The sequence below is a fragment of the Aegilops tauschii genome, chromosome 7 (genome assembly GCF_002575655.3).
Source record: "Aegilops tauschii subsp. strangulata cultivar AL8/78 chromosome 7, Aet v6.0, whole genome shotgun sequence".
In the NCBI taxonomy this organism is placed as follows: domain Eukaryota; kingdom Viridiplantae; phylum Streptophyta; class Magnoliopsida; order Poales; family Poaceae; genus Aegilops; species Aegilops tauschii.
In genome coordinates, this window is record NC_053041.3 from 464,661,353 (window position 1) to 464,682,306 (window position 20,954).

General features: G+C 47.3%; 1 protein-coding gene across 1 annotated transcript; it reads right to left on the reverse strand.

The window, feature by feature from the left end:
• Positions 1–6,870: 6,870 nt before the first annotated feature.
• Positions 6,871–14,777, reverse strand: LOC109783318 (aldehyde dehydrogenase family 2 member C4). Its single transcript, XM_020341930.4, has 9 exons — positions 14,515–14,777; positions 8,968–9,110; positions 8,499–8,882; positions 8,319–8,408; positions 8,077–8,250; positions 7,865–8,002; positions 7,607–7,744; positions 7,445–7,506; positions 6,871–7,347 (listed from the first exon to the last, which is right to left on the reverse strand). Exons 1-9 carry the CDS (start codon positions 14,651–14,653, stop codon positions 7,074–7,076), a joined length of 1,542 nt encoding a protein of 513 aa, XP_020197519.1. The 5' UTR covers positions 14,654–14,777; the 3' UTR covers positions 6,871–7,073.
• Positions 14,778–20,954: the final 6,177 nt, after the last annotated feature.

A 20,954-nucleotide genomic window follows, 5' to 3' on the forward strand; every position in this document is an offset into this window, starting at 1 on the left:
TGGTCGATGTAGAGGCGCGCACGTGTCGTAGTAGAGGCGCGCACGTAGCTTGTACACGTACGTACAACGGCCAGTGTGCAAGAAAGAAAATACGGCCACGTACGTACATACGGGCAGGTTCTCGAACGCCTACTCGCGCATACGTACGGCCAGGGCTCGTGTACATGGCTGGGTCGGAACGAAGAAGCAGCGTCGTCATCGTGTTCATGGGGAGCCAACCGACTGGGTCGGAACGGAATGCGTCGTCGTGTTCATTGGGTGGGCTTGGACGGAACAGCCGATGGCAACGAGGCCTGGCGTACCGCAGAACGGAGAAACGGCCTTGTGTTCGACCGCCATGGTCGAAACGGGATCCTGTTCATCGGGATGGGTCTGGCGTACCGCAAAACGGAGGAAATGGACCTCCTACGGTCGAAACGGGGGTCCTGTTGATCGGGAGGGGTGTGGCGTACCGCAAAACGAAGGAAACGGACTTGTGTTGGAGCGCTACGGTCGAAATGGGGGTCCTGTTCATCGGGAGGTGTGTGGCATACCGCAAAACGGGACTCCACGGGGATACTATTCATCTCCACTGTCGACCCCCTCCAGCCTCCACGGGCTACTGTTCATCCACCGTCGACCTCCTCCAGCCTCCACCTGCGACTGTTCATCCACGGGCTCCTGTTCATCCAGCCTCCACCGCGCGCTACTTCGCCGGCTACTGTTCAACCAGCCCTCTCCACGGGCTCCTGTTCAACCACCCCTCCACGGGCTACTGTTCATCCAGTCCTCCACCGTCTACTGTTCATCCAGCCCTCCACGGGGTGGTCCTGTTCATCCTGCCCTCCACGGGGTCCTGTTCATCCAGCCTCAATCGGCTCAATCGATCGGGGTCCTGTTCATCCAAAGGCAACACCACGGGGTCCGGTGCATCCACCCCCACCGGGAACTGTTCATCCAAACCCCCCAGCAACGCTCACTGTTCATCCAGAGGCAACATCGATCGGCTTCAGTTAGCAGCAGTAGCGAAGGAATCGCTCGATCGGGTTCAGTTAACAGCCATCGATCGATCGCTCGGGTTCAGTAACGCGTAGCCTGCAGTGCAATGCTCGGGTTCAGTTAGAGCCCAACGCCTCGCTCGGGTTCAGTTAGAGCCCAACGCCTCGCACCCACGCGCGTGCATGTATGAGAGAAATGCGCATCGCTCGGCCCCGACCACCCACCGTAACCGGGAACACCCCGATATTTTCCTCGCCCTCGCTTCTACGATCGTTTTTTCCATCATGGACGGACCAAAGAATGTCATGCAGCTGCGTCTCCGGCCAGCCCAAGATGAAAAGCCCATTTTCTGTCATGATTTTTTGTCATAGTAGGACCCCACCACATCTATGATGATACCAGGTTTTGTCACAATTATCGTCATAGAAGTTTCATAAGTATGACAGAAAAAAAATTCGTTCGGCCCAAAATGTCACGGATGTGTCTTTTTTTTGTAGTGACACCATTTAGTTTAACTCCTACAGATCCTAGATGTGTGATCTAGTAAATCCATTTCATCCATCTAGGACCAAAATTCCTTTTCTCAAGGATCTCCATGAGAAAGTCTAGATTTACCTTATCAAAAGCCTTCTCATAATCTAATTTAAGCACCAAACCAGGGTTGCCTGAGTGATAAGTGGAGTCCAGCACCTCATGTGCTGTTACCACACTTTCTAGGATAAACCTACCTTTAATGAAGGCAGTTTGGTTGCTGGAAGTAAGAAGGTTCATAAGAACAGCTAATCTATTTGTGAGAACCTTAGTAAAGAGCTTAAAAATATAGTTTAGTAAGCTAATAGGCCTAAATTTGTTCATAGTAGTGGCTTCCTTCTCTTTAGGAATAAGAGTGAGGATAGCAAAGTTAAGCCTATAGATGTCCAAATCCCCATTATAAAAGTCTGTGAACATGGCCATGATATCAGCTTTAATGGTATCCCAAAATTGTTGAAGGAAAAGGAAAGAAAGTCCATCTGGGCCAGGGGCTCCATCAGAGTATGACCCAAATAAAGCTTCTTTCACTTCCTCTCCAGAAAAAGGCTTCTGCAATTCTAAGTTATCAGAGTCTTTGATTTTTTCATTATCAGAGAAGAATTGATCACTAAGACAGAAACCCTTTCTATCTTCCTTCTGGAAGAGGGTTTTGTAGTAGGATGTGGCTATGGCTAACATGTCATCTATGTCTGAAGTAGGCCTAGATGGGCCCTCCAGAGTATGAATCAATGTTTTCCTCCTTCTCTGATTGGCAGCAGCCATAAAATATTTAGTATTCCTGTCACCTTCTAATATATCCCTATCCATGGATCTCTGTCTGGCCTCCGTTTCCTCCTTGAGCCAAATGGCTTGGAGCTCAGAGATGATGCATTTCATCCTATCTGATTCTAGCTCAGAGAGGGGTGCATTTTCAGAACTGACATCCAGCCTATCATATTCTTCTGTCAGGGATTGCTTAAGCTTTCTAAGCTCAGCCCCTACATTTCTACTCCAGCCTTTACTAAATTTTTTAAACCTCCTAGCTTTCTCCTGCCAAATATCAATAGGGGTGGTACTCTTAACAGGGGCAGGCCAGTTTTTGATAACCAGTTCTTTAAAGTCTGCTTGGAGGAGCCACCATTTCTCAAATTTAAAACTAGGACTCCTAGGAACACAGTCAATCCCTGAATTCCAGAGGATGGGAGTGTGATCACTCTCAGTTCTGGGCAGGGCTTGAGAGTTAGTTAAAGGGAAAAGAGCATCTAGTTCTGTTGTACAGAAGACTCTGTCAATAGTAGACATGATCAGGTTCTCCTGGGTTTTTAGCCCAAGTGAACTGTCTACCAGACATTCTAATTTCTAGTAAGCTCCAAATTTCAATCCAGGCATTGAATTTATCACTCCAATTGTGATTAATTTTGCCATTGCTTTTATCTTTCTGATATCTAACTAGATTGAAGTCCCCTCCTATAATAGTAGGCAGGTGATCATCAATAAACAAGCTATGCAGTTCTGAAAGGAAATCATCCTTCCCTTCATCATAAGGAGACCCATAAACTGCAATAAACCTAAAGGAGATGCCCTTTTTCTTGAGTGTTAACACACAAGAAACGGAGAATTTGAGAGGGGTCCAGCTAATGACATCAAAAATGTCTAGATCCACTCCCACCAGCACCCCACCAGAAGTGCCTTCAGCAGGTAGGTGGTGCCAGTCATAGTTTTTACCACGGCTAATAGCTTTTTAGGAATGCATGAGTGAGATGCTCTTTTTTGGTCTCCTGGAAAGGGATAATGCTAGGGTTATGTTTGGAGAGAGTATCATTAATACAGGTCCTCTTGCCAGGGGCAGTGATCCCTCTAATATTCCAAAAAAGAGCATTCATTTATGCAGAGTTTTCCTAGGGTGCTTGCCCCGTCCATATTTGCTAATATGAGTCCAACCAACACTATAGTCATCTATAACAGCTGATATACCTTTTAAACCCTCAGGTGTAGTAGGTGTTCTAGGAGAATCTAGGGTGCTCACTAGCCACATCCACTGGTTGTGTGCCAGTGGTTTTTATAGGTTTTCGATTTCCGATCTCATTAGCACTAGCAGCTTTGTTCAAAAGAAAAGTATCCTCATGTCCTGCAGACATTTGAGAGGTTTTTTGGATTTCTAATTGGTTTTCAACATGTCCTGCAAACAGTGTCTGACCATCATCTATTTCAACACCAATTTTACTAGCTATAGCAATAAATTCAGGATCAGTGAAGTGTTCAAAAGAGGTTTTGACAATGGTACCATTAATCTATTTTTTGCTGGCTTCCAGATTCTGCACTTTCTTGTTGTTCATAGCAATTTCCATCATAGTCCTATCTCCTATATCAACCCTGTTACTTTTCCTTAGGGCTAGAACCGGGCCCCATTGTTGTTTTGCAGGGACCATGTTGCTTAGGTGATCATCAGTGGCAAGAGTGTGATGTGTTAGTGGACTAAACACCACTTCAGCATTGTTATCTAGCTCTAGGTCTTCTTCATCAGCAATCTCATCTACCAAGTCCTCATCATCCTCATCATCTCCCATTAGATCCATTTCCTGCAGCAGGGAATATGTGTGGTCCATTGAGAGTGGATCAGGTAGGTTCTTGAGGTATTCCATGGTTGTTTGCCTTGAGTTGGTTGTAGAGCTAGCCCCAGGGTTTTTGCTACTTGTCAGAGAGGAGGTGGAGCTGGTAGTCCCCCCACCCTTGCTGCTATTGGTGTTGTTACCATCATCAACACCTGGGCCTGTTCCTTCAGCTTCTTTCCTATTTCCTTTCAGATCATCATCTAGGAGGTCATCATCTTCAAAATCCTCTTCAGGTGGCTCCACTTGAATATGTATCTTGTAGAGCTTGTCCCCAATACCAAAGATCCTGTCAGCAGGCACTTTGGTGTGATCTCTACACCTGATTTTGATTCTGACCACCTCAAAGAAGGATCTGAAGTTACCCTGCCAATCCACATCAATCAAGGAACCAAAGACAGATGCAAATTGCTCTAGGACTGCCCATTCAGCCCAAGCAGGAGCCACTCCTCTCAGTTGGACCCAGACTTTTTGGAGTTCACTATGATGCTTTAATTCTCCTTTCCACACTTCTACCTTAACAGTGACTCCTTCAATTTCTGGTAATCCAAACATGGGGTATCCATCCACTTGCTCAACAGGGATATGTGGTGGGAACTTGACAAGAAAGGTCCAGTCATCTAGCTTCCTAACTTGCCAAGGCCAGTTAGTTTTGTATATGAGAGATAGGTTGTGTGCTAGCTCAGATTTGCTCACTTGCCCAAACTCAACATACACAATGCCCACATTCTTCCTGTGTCCCATGTGTTGATCATTAACATCAGGCACATCCACCTAGTAGTATCCCAAACTAGGAGCACCACTGCCAACAAACTTTGCAGGAGTTCTAGGCTTCTTCCTAACTGGGCATTCCTCTACTTTATGGGTCACAATCTTGCAGATAAAGCAACCTGGAGGCTTAGGGCACTGCACTTTGTGATGTCCAGTCTCCCCGCAGCTGTAACCGATGACATCCACATATTCAGTCGAAGAATTCCCTTTGTCCTTACTGAGATTTTGTTTTGGCTTTCCAGCAGGCTTGTTTTTCTTCTGTGTCTGTGCTGCTGAGGAGTTGTTTTGTTTCTGAAAATTGGACTGTTGGGCATTACTAGGATGCTGCTGCTGCTCAGTGGTATGATTTTGCGCAAACTGTTGCTGCTGCTGCACTTGTGACAACTGTTGCTGCTGTTGCCCCTGGAAACTGCTATCTGAAGGGCCTGCAAGACCCTGGATGTGCCCAGATCCCCACCCACCCCCATTCCTCCACTGGTTCATCTGGGGGGGATACGGTCCAGGGAACCATGGGGGGGGGATCTGCTGCCCTCTAGGGAAGTCGTACCCAAACTGGAACTGCTGCGGCGGAGGACCAAACTGCGGATCCATTGGGGGGAACCACTGACCTGTTGGCGCGCCGTCCCGCTGTCGATCTGACCCTGCGCCATCTGCTTGTTCCCCTTTGGATTTCCTCCCCTCCCTCTCCCACGTGCTCTTCCTTGTGCCTCTGCCATGGCGAGGATCTCAGCAAACAGCTCCTCCGAGACTGGGATGTGTATCACCGGTGGCAAGGAGGATTTCGTGGTGTGGGCGTCGAGAGGGTAGCAATCAGCGGCGGTGAAGTTACGGGAGAGAGCTAGTGTTTTCTCCACCCAGACGAGGAGTGGAATTGGATCTGGATTGGGGATCGGCCCTGAATCCGACAGCTGGCCATAGTGGGCTTTGGTTGCCTCGTCATCGTCTTCTAGTGGCCCCTTTCTCCCTTTCCCCTTTTTGACTTTTTCAAAATTCCGACGCGGCTTCTCCACGCATCAGCCTGCACTGAACACGGGATCGCACCGACGGTGACCACGCCATTATCAACCTCTGTAATCTCCGGAGGCTGTTGCATTGGATTCCGAGGCTGCCTGATCAAGGAAGCAGCAGTGCGCCATGGTGAAACGAGACCAGCCGCCCAGCGCAGGGGGGTCCCCAAATCAAGGCTCCTCGCGCTCCCAGATGAGCGCGGCGGCGTCGCTGGGGAAACCAGACCCCCACAGAGCCCCGGCGACTGCAACGCCGTCAAACCTGGTTCTGCAGCGACCAAAACGCTCGCCACTTCGCCCGCTGCGCTGGGTCCTCCGAGCTCATCTCTGCTCGCGCCCAGCTTATCACCTTTTCTGGAGACGCACTCCGTCAGGGTACCATGCGCCGCATCTCTTCCTCTGTTGCCTCCACGCAGATTCTCGTCACTAGTTTCTTCAGCGTGTCCCTTGCGCCAGGCGCCGCATCGTCCTCTCCATCCGGGCCCGGTGGGACGCCTCCAGCTCCCTCTCCTCAGATCCGCATCTCGCCTCGGTCGGATCCATGGGCCAGATCCAGAAGCGAGCTCGGCGGCGCACGCGATGTGCCTCCCCGGGAGTAGAGCGCGAGTGCCCTCGGTCGAGGGCGTGGAGAGGCGACGAGGTTTCCCTTGCGGTGGGGCGACCGCGTCGGCGACGGCGGGGGGGGGGGGGGGGGGGGGGCTCGCCGGCGGAAGTGGTGGCGGTGGTAGGTGGAGGTCGTGGGTGGGGGAGTCGCGAGAGCGAACATTGGGTGGGGGCACCAGCTCTTCTCTAGCTCCCAAAGGTACTGATGGTTCATCTCCCCCTCTCGCACGACCATTGCCTTACAAGTAATGCAAAGGCGAAAGAAACAACACTTAATAATCCTCGAAAGCATTCATGTTCTGTGGACACCCCTAGCCCCAAGTGTGATGGTTTTGGGTAAATAATAACTCAAAAAAAGACAATAGAAAGGAGAGTTAATAAAAAGCATGACAGAAAGGAAAGGATAATCAACTGTTTTTATATATAAAAAAACAACTGGCTAATTACTCGCAGGTAATATCACCACAGCATGGACAAACAACGTGGAACTAAAAAACAGCTGTATCGGAATGAACAATGCGTCTTCCTTTTGCTGCTTCTCGTCGTAAACAACCGTGCCAGACAAGAGAAGCAAGGTAGAGAGCAGAGAGCTAGCCTAGAGCCAGGGCGAATCGTAGACGGGGGTGACCACGGCCTTGACGGCGAGGAACTTGTCGAGCGCGTGCATGCTGGCGTCCTTGCCGAACCCGCTCATCTTGCGGCCCCCGAACGGGCAGTCGGCGTCCATGGCGAAGTAGCAGTTGACCCACACCACCCCCGCGCGGATCGACCGCGTCATCCTGTTCGCCACGTCGATGTCCTTGGTCACCACGCCCGCCGCTAGCCCGTACCTCGTGTCGTTGGCCTTGGCGATTACCTCCTCCACCGTCCTAGAACCATGAAAAAGATTCTTGTCATCACAGATTGAGATTGGAGAGTGCAACAGTTTTATCTATGCCGATCAACCGGCGAATGGGATGGGCTTACCTGAACTTCATCAGGCACATGACGGGTCCGAAGATCTCCTCCTTTGCTATGATCATGTCATCCTGTTCAGGGATTCCCTACCACGATGTCAGATATACTGGACACAGAGTGAAGTGATCATGTAACGGCATTATATTTACTGTTCTGGCGATGAATTTCGACCTTAACTTCGGTGAAAACCGTGGGCTCGATGTAGTAACCTCTCTGTCCACAGGGCTTTCCTCCTGTCAGCACGTTGGCCCCTTCTCGCTTGCCATGGTCGATGTAGCTCAGCACCTTCTCATATTGTTCCTTGTTCACCTGTACACAGGGCACGAGTTAATAACATAGTACTACCTCTGTCTCAAAATGTAAGACGTTTTTATTTTACACTATCAATCTGTGTCGCACAAACAGTGGGAATGTCCGATTGTTCTTTACCTGAGGCCCTTGATTGACGCGAGGATCGAAAGGGTCCCCGACAACCCAACTCTCCATGCGATCTGCCAACTTCTTCACGAATCGATCGTAGATACCCTCTTGCAGGTAGACACGGCTCGCCGCGAGGCAAGCTTCTCCCTGCAACATCGATGGATGATCTCAGCTACTCTAACTCCTATGGCTATGTCATCTCTAATCAAGATGTTGTTCACCTTGTTGAAGAAGTTGGCGCTGATGGAGAGATCCACGGCCAGGTCCACGTCCGCGTCCTCGAAGATGATGAGCGGAGATTTGCCGCCCAGCTCCAGGGACACCGGCTTCAGGTTGCTCCTGGCCGACGCCTCCATTATGAGCCGCCCAACTGCTGTTGATCCCGTGAAACTGACCTGGACGAGCAAGAAATGACATGGTAACTATTTGCTCATGTACTAAATGATGAATGTTGTGAGATTACCATGTCTACGTCCATGTGAGACGCGATCGCTGCTCCCGCTGTTGGGCCGAAGCCGGTGATCACATTGATCACCCCGTCTGGGACTCCTGCCTGCACAAGAACACAACACCAAAAGTTCAGAACAACAGAGACAGGACAGCTATGTGCATTGTGTTTCTCGTCTCAGGTGACCGATCTGACCTGCTTGGCAAAGTGAGCAAAGTAGAGCGCGCTGAGCGGGGTCTGCTCGGCAGGCTTGACGACCATGGTGCAGCCGGCGGCAAGCGCGGGGGCGACCTTGCAGAAGAACATGATGGCGGGGAAGTTCCAGGGGATGATGAGCCCGGCGACGCCCATGGGCTCGCGCAAGGTGTGCCCCTGGAACTGCGTCGACATCTTGAGCGTCTCGCCGTGGATCTTGTCGGCCGCTCCGGCGAAGTAGCGCAGGGACGTGGCGGAGGTCCCGATGTCGACCACCCTGGTCACCGTGCGCGGCTTGCCGGCGTCCAGGCTCTCCAGCAGGGTCAGCTCCTCCGCGTGCTGCTCCACCAGGTCCGCGTACTTCATCATGATCCTTCCTCTTTCCTGCGCGCCAGTTGCTTATTCAGATTGAACTGTAATTTTTTTTTTTTTGTGTATGGTGAAGAATTGATAGGGGAAAGAATCGTACGGATCCGGGCATGCGAGGCCATTTGCCATGATCGAAGGCTTCTCTTGCCGCTTTGACAGCCAGGTCCACATCCTCCTTGTCGCCTTCGGCGATGCTGGCGATCACATCCCCGGTCCGCGGATCCCTGGTCTCGAATGTCTTACCTGATCGAGAAGAAAACCGACATGGCAGCCGTGAAGTTCAGATCAGAAGGGGAGAAAAACTACTGAATACAGCACCACCATCAGGGGAGAATGTTGGAAAGAAGATCATAACTGTTTAGAAAATGGCCGCTGCTAGGCGTAAGTCGGATGATGGAGAAAATTTATAAACCGCCTTGGTGACCGTTCGATGGAAGTCAGCGTGTGCGTTCGATATGTGACAGCTGGAGCACACTTCCCTCAACAACGCTACCCCCATCATCTTCTCCATTGCTGCTCCATGGCAGTAGCGAGCAAGGTAGAGCTACTCCTCCATTGAAGCTCCATGGAAGCACCGAGCGGCATGGCAAAGCTCCAATGCAACACCTATGGGCACCCGGCGGAGCTCCATTGCAGCACTGCGCGGCACACGATGGTCCGGGCGATGCTCCAATACAACACCGGTAGCCCGGTGATGTTTCATCGCAGCACCAATGGCCTCCGGCGATGCTCCAATACAACATCGGCCGCCTGACGACTCTCCATAGCAACCCTGGCAGCCCCCGACGACTCTCCATAGCAACACCAGCGTGTTGCGTTGCAGCTCCTGCGCCGGTGCACAACACCACGCCCCCATGGCATTGCAGCTCCGTCGCTCACCGTCGTGTTGCATTGTAGCTCCGCCAACGGCGCGCAACACCATGGCTGTTGCGCTGCATCTCCGCCGCCGACGCGCAGCACCATGGCCGTTGCACTGCAGTTTCTCCATCGACCACCTGCGCTGCAGCTCCGTCGTCCCTCCCCGTGCAGCGGCACGCTCGCTCAACTGTAGCCCCACCGCCCACCGACGAGGCAGCCCGCGTCCCCGGCTCACAGCCCCGAACCCGCCTCAACAGATTTGTAGTGCCGGTGGCCGGGAACGGGAAGCAGCCGTGCTTCATCCCCTTGCATCGTTGGTGACCGGTGGTGCATCGATGTTGCGTCGTCGGTGGAGGTATTGGGGGATGCGAGAGAGACGGAGCGGCTGTTGGGAAGATAAGGTGGAGAGAGCTCCGGTAGTCCCGGCCTCCGGTGCTCGCCGTCCTTATGCTAGAGAGGGAGCCGAGAGGAAGAGGGGTGGGGATGACAGCAGTGACAGAGGTAGGATCGAGAGACGGAGGAGACGAAAGAAAAAAAAAGCGGCTGTTGAGGAGATAAGGCTGTGCGGGAGGTGGGTGGGTCCGACTGGACGCGTGGAGGGCGCAGCAAGCGGCTGATTTGCTGACAAATCAGTCGGTTGGAAGGAATACTTTTCCTTAGAAAATCTAAGAGGAGTTCTTCAAAATATCTGAATATTGACAAAACAAGAATTATTTTGCGAGAAGTGTGGAAAATCCAACCAGTGTTAAAATGAAACGAACCAGAAATTTTATTTAAAAGAGAGACAAAATCGTGAGCATTACAAAAGATATAGAACTATGGTGATTTTTATGAATGCACAAATCATTTGTGATTTTTCGAAAATAATTATGAGCCATTCTATTTTCCTAGATTTTGTATTAAAAAAACCAGTTTTACCGTTTCCACATTTTTAGCAACTTTAATAAAATATTATGAATTTCATAATAAAAATATAAATTTTGCACTTTTGTGTCAGCTTTTCCAGATTCGTTCTAGTTAAAAAACGTTGTGTTCCGAATTCTTTCGTCTTTTTGACTGCCGCAAAAATTATTTGTTTTCATTATTTTTATTTTTTATTTTACGCAGCTATTTGTGTTATGTCACATGCAAAAAACGGTGCCATGTCATCAAGTGTTCGCGTGAAGCTAAATTCCTTCCTACAGAAAATTAAAGATCAGCTTGCCTTGGCTTGATCCCGCAAAAAGAATACTTGCCAGGTTTACAATCTAAGTGAGACAAACTTATATAAATCCAGCTAATAGTTTTTTTACCAATAAATACTTTTTTACCTAAACTAATAGTACTAATCAGTAAAATCTGAAAGGAATGACCGCCTCCAAGTTTAAGCATACTTCCGTGCCAGTCGTTAATACACTATATTATTATGGCGCGCATTGCCCCACCTGTCCATCTTCAATGGAGATTTCATCTCTTATAGACAAAAATAGATGTAATGAGGATGGATTATTTGATTAAAACATCATGTGTAATTGGATAATCATTAAAAGTACTCGCATGTGTCAAGTATGTTGTATACTTATCGTTCAAACTTGATGGGAATTTGTACTGCTTGTTCTTTGACATTTGCTGAAGAAAATTAAGTACAACTTGCATATGTATGTTTCTAAACTGAGTTTGCTTGGCTCTCTGAGACTGGGTTTAATTTCGTTATTTCTTGGATGTACTTGTATTATTAGAGGCCTTGAATATAAATCTAGGGCCCTCTTCGAAAAAAAATCTTTTTACAAGAGGGAAGTTCTTTTACAGTTGGAAAAGGCATCTTTTAACATTTTATTTGGCCAATTCCAACGCACAACCGTAAATGGACGTTCGTTTTGTCCGAATTATGTCTGTTTGGGTCGGCAAAGCAGACACGAGTATCCATTTGCGGTCGTCCGTGCATCATTGCACCCAACAGCCCGACGCAATTGGCAAGAGCGTCCGGCTTTTAACTAAAATTCAAATAAAAAAAGGCATCAAAAGTAATGTAAAAAGATGACTACATATTACATTAAACGTTCAAAAGTCGCCGCCAAACTGTTCGATATGCATTAAACTTAAACTTGAAACTTCAAAAAAGAAAACAAGCCTTCACCGCCGTCTACACTGCATGTCGTAGTCCCATCTTCCTCGTCGGTGCTAAGGTCGACGAAGGAAGGCGGTTGCCACGGGTGGGCTTGTGGCGCCTGCATCGCAGGGGGCAGCGGTAGCACTCGGGGCGGTGACCATGTATCGGCGCCAAACCACACGGCCGACACAAACACCAACTCTGACATACACGACAGGGTCGAAGTCCACGACCACGACTGGCCCACTGCCACCGGGTTCCACCGAGGCTCTGCGTCGTCTGGCTCCTCCATCTCCTTGAGCTCGGGGATGTCGTCGTCCCCGGCAGGCGAAAGTGCCATCCGCACCTCCAGTCCATCCCACTGGGTGTTCTCGAACTCAATCTATGAGTCTGCCATCACCTTCCTCACCAGCTCCCCCTCCTCTTTGGCTGTCATGGACCGATGTGGATCTGGTCGTGGCGGGGACGGCAAGGGCGTATGTCCGCTCACTCGTGACCTAGAACGCGGACGTGGAGGGCTGGGAGGACGAGGTGTTGTAGAGCGCGTCGGTGCTAAGCTAGCATGATTGGCAGAAAATGTCTGCTGGCGCACATCGTGCTCATCCCGGAACCAAGTGTCCCAAAGCGAGCATGTGAGGCATACCCGGGATCATCGACGAGGCCCGCGCGGGGTTGATCTCGAGAAGCCACACGTGGCCGCTCACCGGAATGGCCGGCACTGGCACCCGATCTGGGCTCATATGCCACCCGGTCGGCAGGTGGGCATCCGGGCACGGCAGCAGGGTGGAGGTGTCCCAGTAGCGCTAGCACACGTCCACCTTCATGCACGGGCGGATCCGTGTCGTGGCGGCACGTTGGGCAATGGTGAAGCCGGTGGCGGCGCGTGGGCCTGGAGAAGACCCGGCTCGCGGTCGTGCTTCCCCGACTTGGTGATGGTGGGCGACGGCGTGCTCTAGGGTTGGTTGGGGCTCGAGGGGGTAGAGAAGAGTGTGGAAGCGGCGAAAATGAAGTTTGGGAAGAGGATGTGGACGGCCGGTCCACAGCTTCGACATTAAAAAGGACGTTTTGGGGCCGACTCGGTGGCTGACAGGCGGGCCCGTCCCACGCGTGCAGCTTAAATATGGGCGGTGGGAAGTGGTTTGGGGGTCGGCATGCGGGACCGAGGCAGACGATGAGATCCGCGTGCGTGTCCGTCCATTATCTGGTTTGACGCAAATCCGACCCAGATTTGCTTTGGATTTGGGTTGAGACGGACACGATACGGACCAGATTTGGTCTTGCTCTCGCGCGTTGGGCTGTATCATTTGTCTGTTTTGACAAAAAAAACTTAGACCAAACGAAATAGGGTCGCCCGTTGGAGTTGGCCTTACAACCCATGCGTGGACCATGCTTCTGTTCCGAGCTCAGTCCTCACGGCAAGCAACCTTGTCATATTATTGCGTCTGGTAACGTACGTCGGCACTGGCATCGGGCCGAGCAGCCTGGAAGGCTGGAGCATGCAGGCAAGCATGGGAGCCAGCGACGTGGACGTAGCCATCCGCTCGCTTCTAGAAGGTGACGGACGGGCTTGGACGGCGACTGGCGCTACGGTCATTCGAATCTGATTTCAGTGGCATATCACGGGCGCATGCTCGTACAAACGAGAAACGGCCGTCTCAGATGGGAAAGCCGGGACCAGATGACAAGAAGGAAAGGAAGGACACACGCGGGAGTGGCCGTGGGGGTGGGGGCACGGGAGGACCTGACAACAAGGACGTGTAGCACAGCAGTGGCCATCTCCGTCGCCTACTGTACGGCAAATGGCACTGCACACGAGCTTCTAGAAGAACACATGTGTTGCTCTTGCCATCCGAAGTGTTGGAGTATAATGTCCGGCCTTCTCCCTCAGATCAGTTTTTTGGTTGCATTGGCTAGCGCCTTCTCCCTCAGATCAGTCTTTTGGTTGCATTGGCTAGCGCATGCACTTTTACATGGTATCGAAACAAAGAGGTTTTGAGTTCAAGACCCGGCAGGCGCAATTAAATTGCAGCTCATTTTTGGTCCACGTTTAGGCTTGAGGAAGCCACACGTGAGGGCGCGTTGCATTGGCTAGAGCAAGCACTTCTACACGAAGAATTTCATCGGGGTCGCTCTCTACCCCCAGACGATGGGCTCCTACAAGCTCATCAGTCCCATGCATCTGGGTATAGAGACCAGATCGCCTACAAGCTCATCAGTCCCTGCTGTCTTAGCTATGTTTTGTCGTACTTTCCACCCTCTATTATGCTCTCTAATACTAGGGGACATTTTTAGCTAAGCTAAGCACCCCGTCACGCTAGCTAGCTTGTGGCTTCTTCTCTCTAATACAGTATAGTTTACAACAAGTTAACCATGTTACTTCCGTGAATTCCGCTTAGACAATGAATCTTATCGCTCTGTTGGTCTTGGTCATGCCATGTTCCCCAAGAACTGTGCGTCAACAACATGCGGCTCCGCGCCAGAGCTGACCTCAAATACTCCTACTTGATAGAGTATTCATTTTTCAGGATTCCAAGTTCAGCCAACCACGAGCAAATTAAAGCCTGCTCAGTTCGAACTAAGCCCAAAATTCTGAAGGTGATGGTCCATTTAGAACGGACAAATCCGCACCAATCACAAACTAAGTTCAAATACTTGATGTCTACGCAAGACAAAGGAGAGAAGAGATGCGTAGGCACGTACCGGAGACGGCGTCGACGAAGGCCCCGTTGATGAAGAGCTTTGTGTACCTGATCTCCGGCAGCTCCAAGGACACGCCGCCGCCGTTGCCGTTCTCCCCGGCGCGCTCCTTGCCCCCGTCGCCATTGCGCTCGCTCGCCATGGCCTCTTGCCCTCTTCTCTCGGACAGAAACCGGTGTCGGCTCTAGCGGAGTGGATGTGTGTGGGGAGTGGACCGTGGAGTGAAGACAATGGCGAGGGGTTGCTCTTTGATTTACATATAAAAAAAAGTGAATCGTGACCTGTCCGTAGCCATCCGCGTGGCCAACACACATCTCTCGGCTGCTAACGCGCGTAACAGCTCCGTCCGATCGTCCCCTTGGCGCTGCCATGAGACCCATGAGATGTGTGGTGTCATCGTGGTGCTAGACTACAAATACGCTAAATGAATGCACGTATATATTATCGGGTCTACTCACGCTAGGAGCCTACTCTCAAGTGTGCAATGCCATCCGGCCAGCGAGATCTTATTCGATTTGGCACATATTTAACGGTTGGGTGGAGTTAATTCCCATAGAGTTGTTGGTATTCGATGTGCGACATGATGCTATTTGCCACTTAATAATTAGGTGCCCTGATTGCAATTTGCAGCTAATAATTGGATATCTATTTGCTTAACTAGCCCTACTAGCTAAATACTCGGGTGTTGCTACGGGTTAGGAAAATATATGATTATTGGTGGCATGTGACTGGTTGTCCTATGTGTCACCGTCGTTCTCGAAGGTGCTGTCGAGCCCTCAACCGCCAGCGCTTGGTCGTCCTCTAGTGCACGACCGTCGACCTCGCCCTCGAGCGCATGTTGTGGTCCTCTAAGAACACTTCGGCAACCGTCAGCGTCTGGACGTCCTGCAGAGCATGGTCACCATCTATCCTGAGGATCGATTGGTCGCCCATATCGCGAGCGCATGGTGTTCTTGCTCCATGTTGGCAAGCATTGGTTTGCTATGTCACTGAGACCTTACTAGCCGTCCTTGCCTGCGAGCATTTTCAAATTGATTTGGTGAGACTAACTGTCTGTCTAATTAATTAACTCGAGACATAATTAACCGCTATTATCTACAAGCCTAATTAACCATGTGTCTAATTAAAAAATCACTACTGCTTCGCCTAATTAATTAGTTGCATTAGTAACTCGGTTTCAAATTGATCATGTGCGAAAAATACCAATTTAAATGGACCTAATTAATTGCAAATGTAATTAACTGTCAAATAATTAATTGCATTAATAGCTTGATTTCAAAATTAATTCAGAATTAGGTTTAAAATTATGTTTGTATTAATGGATGCGTCCCAACGTGGACTACGTGCACAATCCCCTCTACTCTCTTTGTACCGGTGCATATATGTTACGAAAACCAAATAATCCCAAAATACTTAGTCGCGGTGCATTAACTCTCACCTCGTTTCTTGTTTCTTGAGACGAATAGTGGAATCAACCAATAAGAGACATGAGCATGTATCATTTTAATTTCTTGAGACTACCTATTAAGTTCATTATATGCAACCAATAAGAGGCATGCAGTGGTCAGTTCATTATATGCAATGATATTAATTAGCAAATACATATTAAGTTCTCCCGTTTTCTCCTCCGCCTTGGTCGCGTTGCACAACATAAGATGACTTATACACCGGTGCGGTGGGAGTAATAATGGAGACGTTGGACAAATCAAGTCTAGGATTTCTACGGTAGGACCATTTGTCAAATGTGTTCTTTTATTATTATTGCTAAAGGGCCTAAGGTTATATGCTAAATAATTTTTTTTCATTTTGCTTCAGACCACCTTTAACTTGCAGGCACATCATAATAATTATTTACAAGAAATTGATGACCCACAAGTATAAGAGATCACAACAATATTAGATAGCAGTATTTCACCCAAATTTATTGATTCAACATAAAGGGAGCCAAAAAATATTTATAAGCCTTAGCAGTTGAGTTGTCGGTTCAACAACACCTGAGAAGTCATGTCCTTGCAGCAATTTATTAGTAGCACAATAATATGATAGTAGTGGAAACAATAGTAGCAATAGTAATAGTAACAATAGCAGTTTAGTAGCAAGTGTAGCAGCAGTAGTAGTAATAGTAACTTGAGCAAAGAAAATATTGTAAAAGCGTAGGCATGGAGTAGCGATGGATACTTGGATGAAATCCATTATGTAACAGTCACAACCTAGAGCGGTACACACAAGCTAAAATTCATCAATCATAGGTAGGCAGGTATTTCATATATAGTCATACATGCTTGCGATAAGAACTTGCATGACATCTTTTGTCCTACCCTCCTATGGGAGCGCGGTCCTAATGGGAACTAAGGTAATTACGGTGCTACTTTTAATAAAGAACCAGAACAAAGCATTAAATCACAGTGAATATATGAACTCCTCAAATTACAGTCATCCCCGGAGAGTATCCCAATTATTGTCACTTTGGAGTCTATGAATCGGTTAATTATATTCATGAAAACATAAATGGTTCAAATAAGAAATCATGGCACTCAGGCCCTAGTGACAAATATTTACCATAACAAAGTCATAGCAACATCAATCTTAGAACTTAGTGGATACTAGGGATCAAGCCCTAACAAATTGACTCGATTACATGACGAATCACATCCATCTCCATCTACCTCGAGTATGCCTCAATGAAAGCACTCACTCTCGGTGTTGTGCATCATGAGGCTTTTGATGAAGAGGGGTCGAGTTCCCCTCTCTGGAGCCTTGAATGGACTCTAGATCAGGCCTCCTGACGAAGAACATGAGGTGGCGGCAGCTCTGTGCCATGAAACGCGATGAAACTTTCGCTCTGATTTTTCTCTCGAGAAGACGGTACTTATGGACTTGGGTTTAGATCAAACGGAGGTTTGTGGAGCCCACAAGCTCACAAGGTGCCCCCCGGGGGACACCACCTAAGCTTGTGGCTCCCTGGTGGTCCCCCTCCGGTAGTTCTTTGTGCCCGTATTTTTGTATATATTCCAAAAAAATCCTCGTAAAGTCTCATCCAATTTCGAGAACTTTTTATTTCTGCACAAAAATAACACCAAAGTTATTCAGCTGAAATAGCGTTAGTCCGGGTTAGTTTCATTCAAATTATGCAAATTAGGGCCCAAAACAAGAGAAAAAGTGTTCGGAAAAGTAGATAGATTGGAGACGAATCAGAAATCAAGACCCTTTCATGGGCTCCATGTGGGATTGGTACTCTTACTTCTAGAATGCTACAACTAAACTATGTGCATTTGTAGGCTCTCAAGATTTTTCTGGCGCCGTTGCCAAGGATCTAAGTGATTTTTATCTTTGTTTTAAGTTTTGACTTTTTTAGTTATGTACTAAGTTATTTTGTAGTTCTTAAGCAACCATGTCCGAGTTTGGGCACTGATGTGTCCCAAACATATCTATAATTTTTTTACTGTTTCATGCTATTATCATACCACTTTTAGATATTTTTATATCATTTATATTATTTTTCTGGACTAACTTATTAATTCTATGCCTAGAGCCACTTTTTGTTTTCTGCATGTTTTTGGTTTTACATAAAACCGGTATCTATGGACCTCCGAACCCCAGAGATTTTTGATGATTCTTTATAAAAGGGTAAGGTTTTAGAAAGCACCGGAGGAGGATGGGGGCCACCCACAACACCCACGTGGCCAGGCCACATGGGCTAGGGGGTGGCCTTGTGGTGGGGTCGTTTGGTGCCCCACCCTCGGCACCGCCTTACACCTTATTTGGCTACAAATGCACACATTTTTTGAAACCCTCAGTACCACTTTTCATGATTTTTTCGCCGTTGCAAGTTACTGTTCTGGGAAGATCCAATCTGGAGGCCTGTTCAGGCATGCTGCCGAAGGGGGAATCCATCACCGGAGCTATCTTCATCAACCTTGCTATCACCATGACCATGCTCCCTTGTGATTCAATACAAAGTTCTTGTGAGCTGCCTCACATGATCGGGATCCATATGATGTAATCGGTGTTGTGTTTGTTGGGATATGATGAATTGTCACTTTAGGATAATATTTTTCATTAAATTATATTGAATCTCTTATGGTTTCTTTACTACGTAATTAGGTAGTCATATATGCTCCTCGATCTATTTGTCCTCTTTGGCCAAGTTTGATGGATAGTTCTTCAGGGGGAGTTGTGTATGGTAGTGGATTCAATCTTGAGGTGATCCATCCTAGTGATAGAAAGGGAATGAGCACGTATTTTATTGTTGGTACTAAGGATAAAACGATGGTTTCTTTATCACACTTGGATGATAGTCTTACTATCTACATTATGTCATCTCGCTTATTGTAATGCTCTGTTTATTATAAACTTAATACCTCGAGATGCATGTTGGATAGCAATATTTGGGTGGAGTATTAGTTGTAGATCCGGTTAGATAACGATCCATATCATGGACGTAATCCTTAAACAAGAATATGCCATGAATTATCGTAGTCATAAATATAACTATTGCAATTTAATTACTGTCTAGCTGTAACTTGTTCACCATAACACATTTATCTTGCTTGGAGAGATGCCTCTAGTGATGCTATGGCCCCAGGTCCGTTTCTCATTACTTTAATTAACATTCTTATTTACCTTCTTTGTTGTATCATTTTATCTATTTATCAATTTCTTCCATAGTATAGAATTTATCCTTGTGACTAGCGGGACAAGAAGCTTGACATCCTCATGTCTGCTTTGTGTTTGGTGTGTAGGTACTGAGGAATAATTCTTACAGAATAAATTCCTACTGGTTCAATAAACCTTGGTTTTCAATCGAGGGAAATACTTATTGCTAGGTTACATCACCCTTATACTTGGGGATTACCTAACCACTCTTAAGAGAGAGCAAGCAAGATTTCTGGCACCATTGCCGGGGTGTTTCTTTCAATAACTATAGATCCTACAGATTACCACTTTGCCTTATTGTTATCTATCTTGCCTATTTACTTTATATTTTTCGTTAGTTCGCTTATTTTCTTGTTAAAAAATTCAAGAACTACAAAATGATTAAAATAAAACCTATACACCTTTTGTTTTAGCTCGTTATCATGTCTACTTTAGCTGAAATACCAAACTTTCCGACTTAACAAGTAATACTAACAATGATTCAATGATTTCATTAGTACTGCTATCGCTTCACCCACCACTAGTGCCGAATCTTGTGAAATTAGGCCTGCTTTATTGACTTTGGTTATGAAAGAATAATTTTATGGTTGATAAAATGAGGATGCTAATGCACACTTGAATAATTTTGTTGAGCTATCTTATATACAAAAATACAAAGAGGTTGAAGGTGACACAATAAAAATTGAATGTTTTTTATGTCTACTAAGCAACTTATTCTTGTAGACTCGTGTTGGGCCTCCAAGCACAGAGTTTTGTAGGACATTAACAAACTTCCCTCAAGTGGATGAGCTAAGGTTTATCAACCCGTGGGAGGCGTAGGATGAAGATGGTCTCTCTCAAACAACCCTGCAATCAAACACAAGAAATCTCTTGTGTCCCCAACACACCAAATACAATGGTAAATTGTATAGGTGCACTAGTTCGGCGAAGAGATGGTGATACAAGTGTAATATGGATAGTAGATATAGGTTTTTGTAATCTGAAAATAAAAAATAGTAAGGTAGCAAGTGATAAAACTGAGCATAAACGGTATTGCAATTCTTACAAACAAGGCCTAGGGTTCATAGTTTCACTAGTGTAATCTCTCAATACTGCTAACATAATTTAATCATATAAAAATCCCTCAACGTGCAACAAAGAATCAATCCAAAGTTTCTATCAGAGAACATAGGGAGAAAACGTGTATCAACCTATGAGCCTAGATTACCCCAATGTCACCACGGGAATCCGCAAGTTGAATACCAAAACATACATCACGTGACTCAATAGATTACCCCATTGTCACCACGGGTATCCACATGCAAGACATACATCAAGTGTTCTCAAATCCGGAATATTCAATCCAACATAATGAAACCTCAAAGAGCAAGACATAATTCATCACAAAAATATAGAGAGGGACGAAACACGATATGATCAAACAATATTAACAAAGCTCGCGGTACATCAAAATTGTGCCAAATCAAGAACACGAGAGAGAGAGAGATCAAACACATAGCTACTGGTACATACCCTCAGCCCTGAGGGTGAACTACTCCCTCCTCGTCATGGAGACTGATACGTGTCTCCAACGTATCTATAATTTTTGATTGTTCCATGCTATTATAGTATCAATCTTGGATGTTTTTATATGCATTTATATGCAGTTATATATCATTTTTGGGACTAACCTATTAACCTAGTGCCCAGTGCCAGTTGCTGCTTTTTTGCTTGTTTTTGGCTTTTTAGGAAATCAATATCAAACAGAGTCCAAAGGGAGAAAAAACTTTGGATTAATTTTTTTCTGG

What these genes read in the sequence shown, in the direction of transcription:
- LOC109783318 (XM_020341930.4), bottom strand. Translation starts at nt 14,653, where the DNA reads ATGGCGAGCGAGCGCAATGGCGACGGGGGCAAGGAGCGCGCCGGGGAG. An exon ending in GCGCCAACTTCTTCAACAAG is followed by an intron (nt 8,003 to 8,076) that starts GTGAACAACATC and finishes TCGATGTTGCAG; the next exon opens with GGAGAAGCTTGCCTCGCGGC. An exon ending in GCGTCAATCAAGGGCCTCAG is followed by an intron (nt 7,745 to 7,864) that starts GTAAAGAACAAT and finishes CCCTGTGTACAG; the next exon opens with GTGAACAAGGAACAATATGA.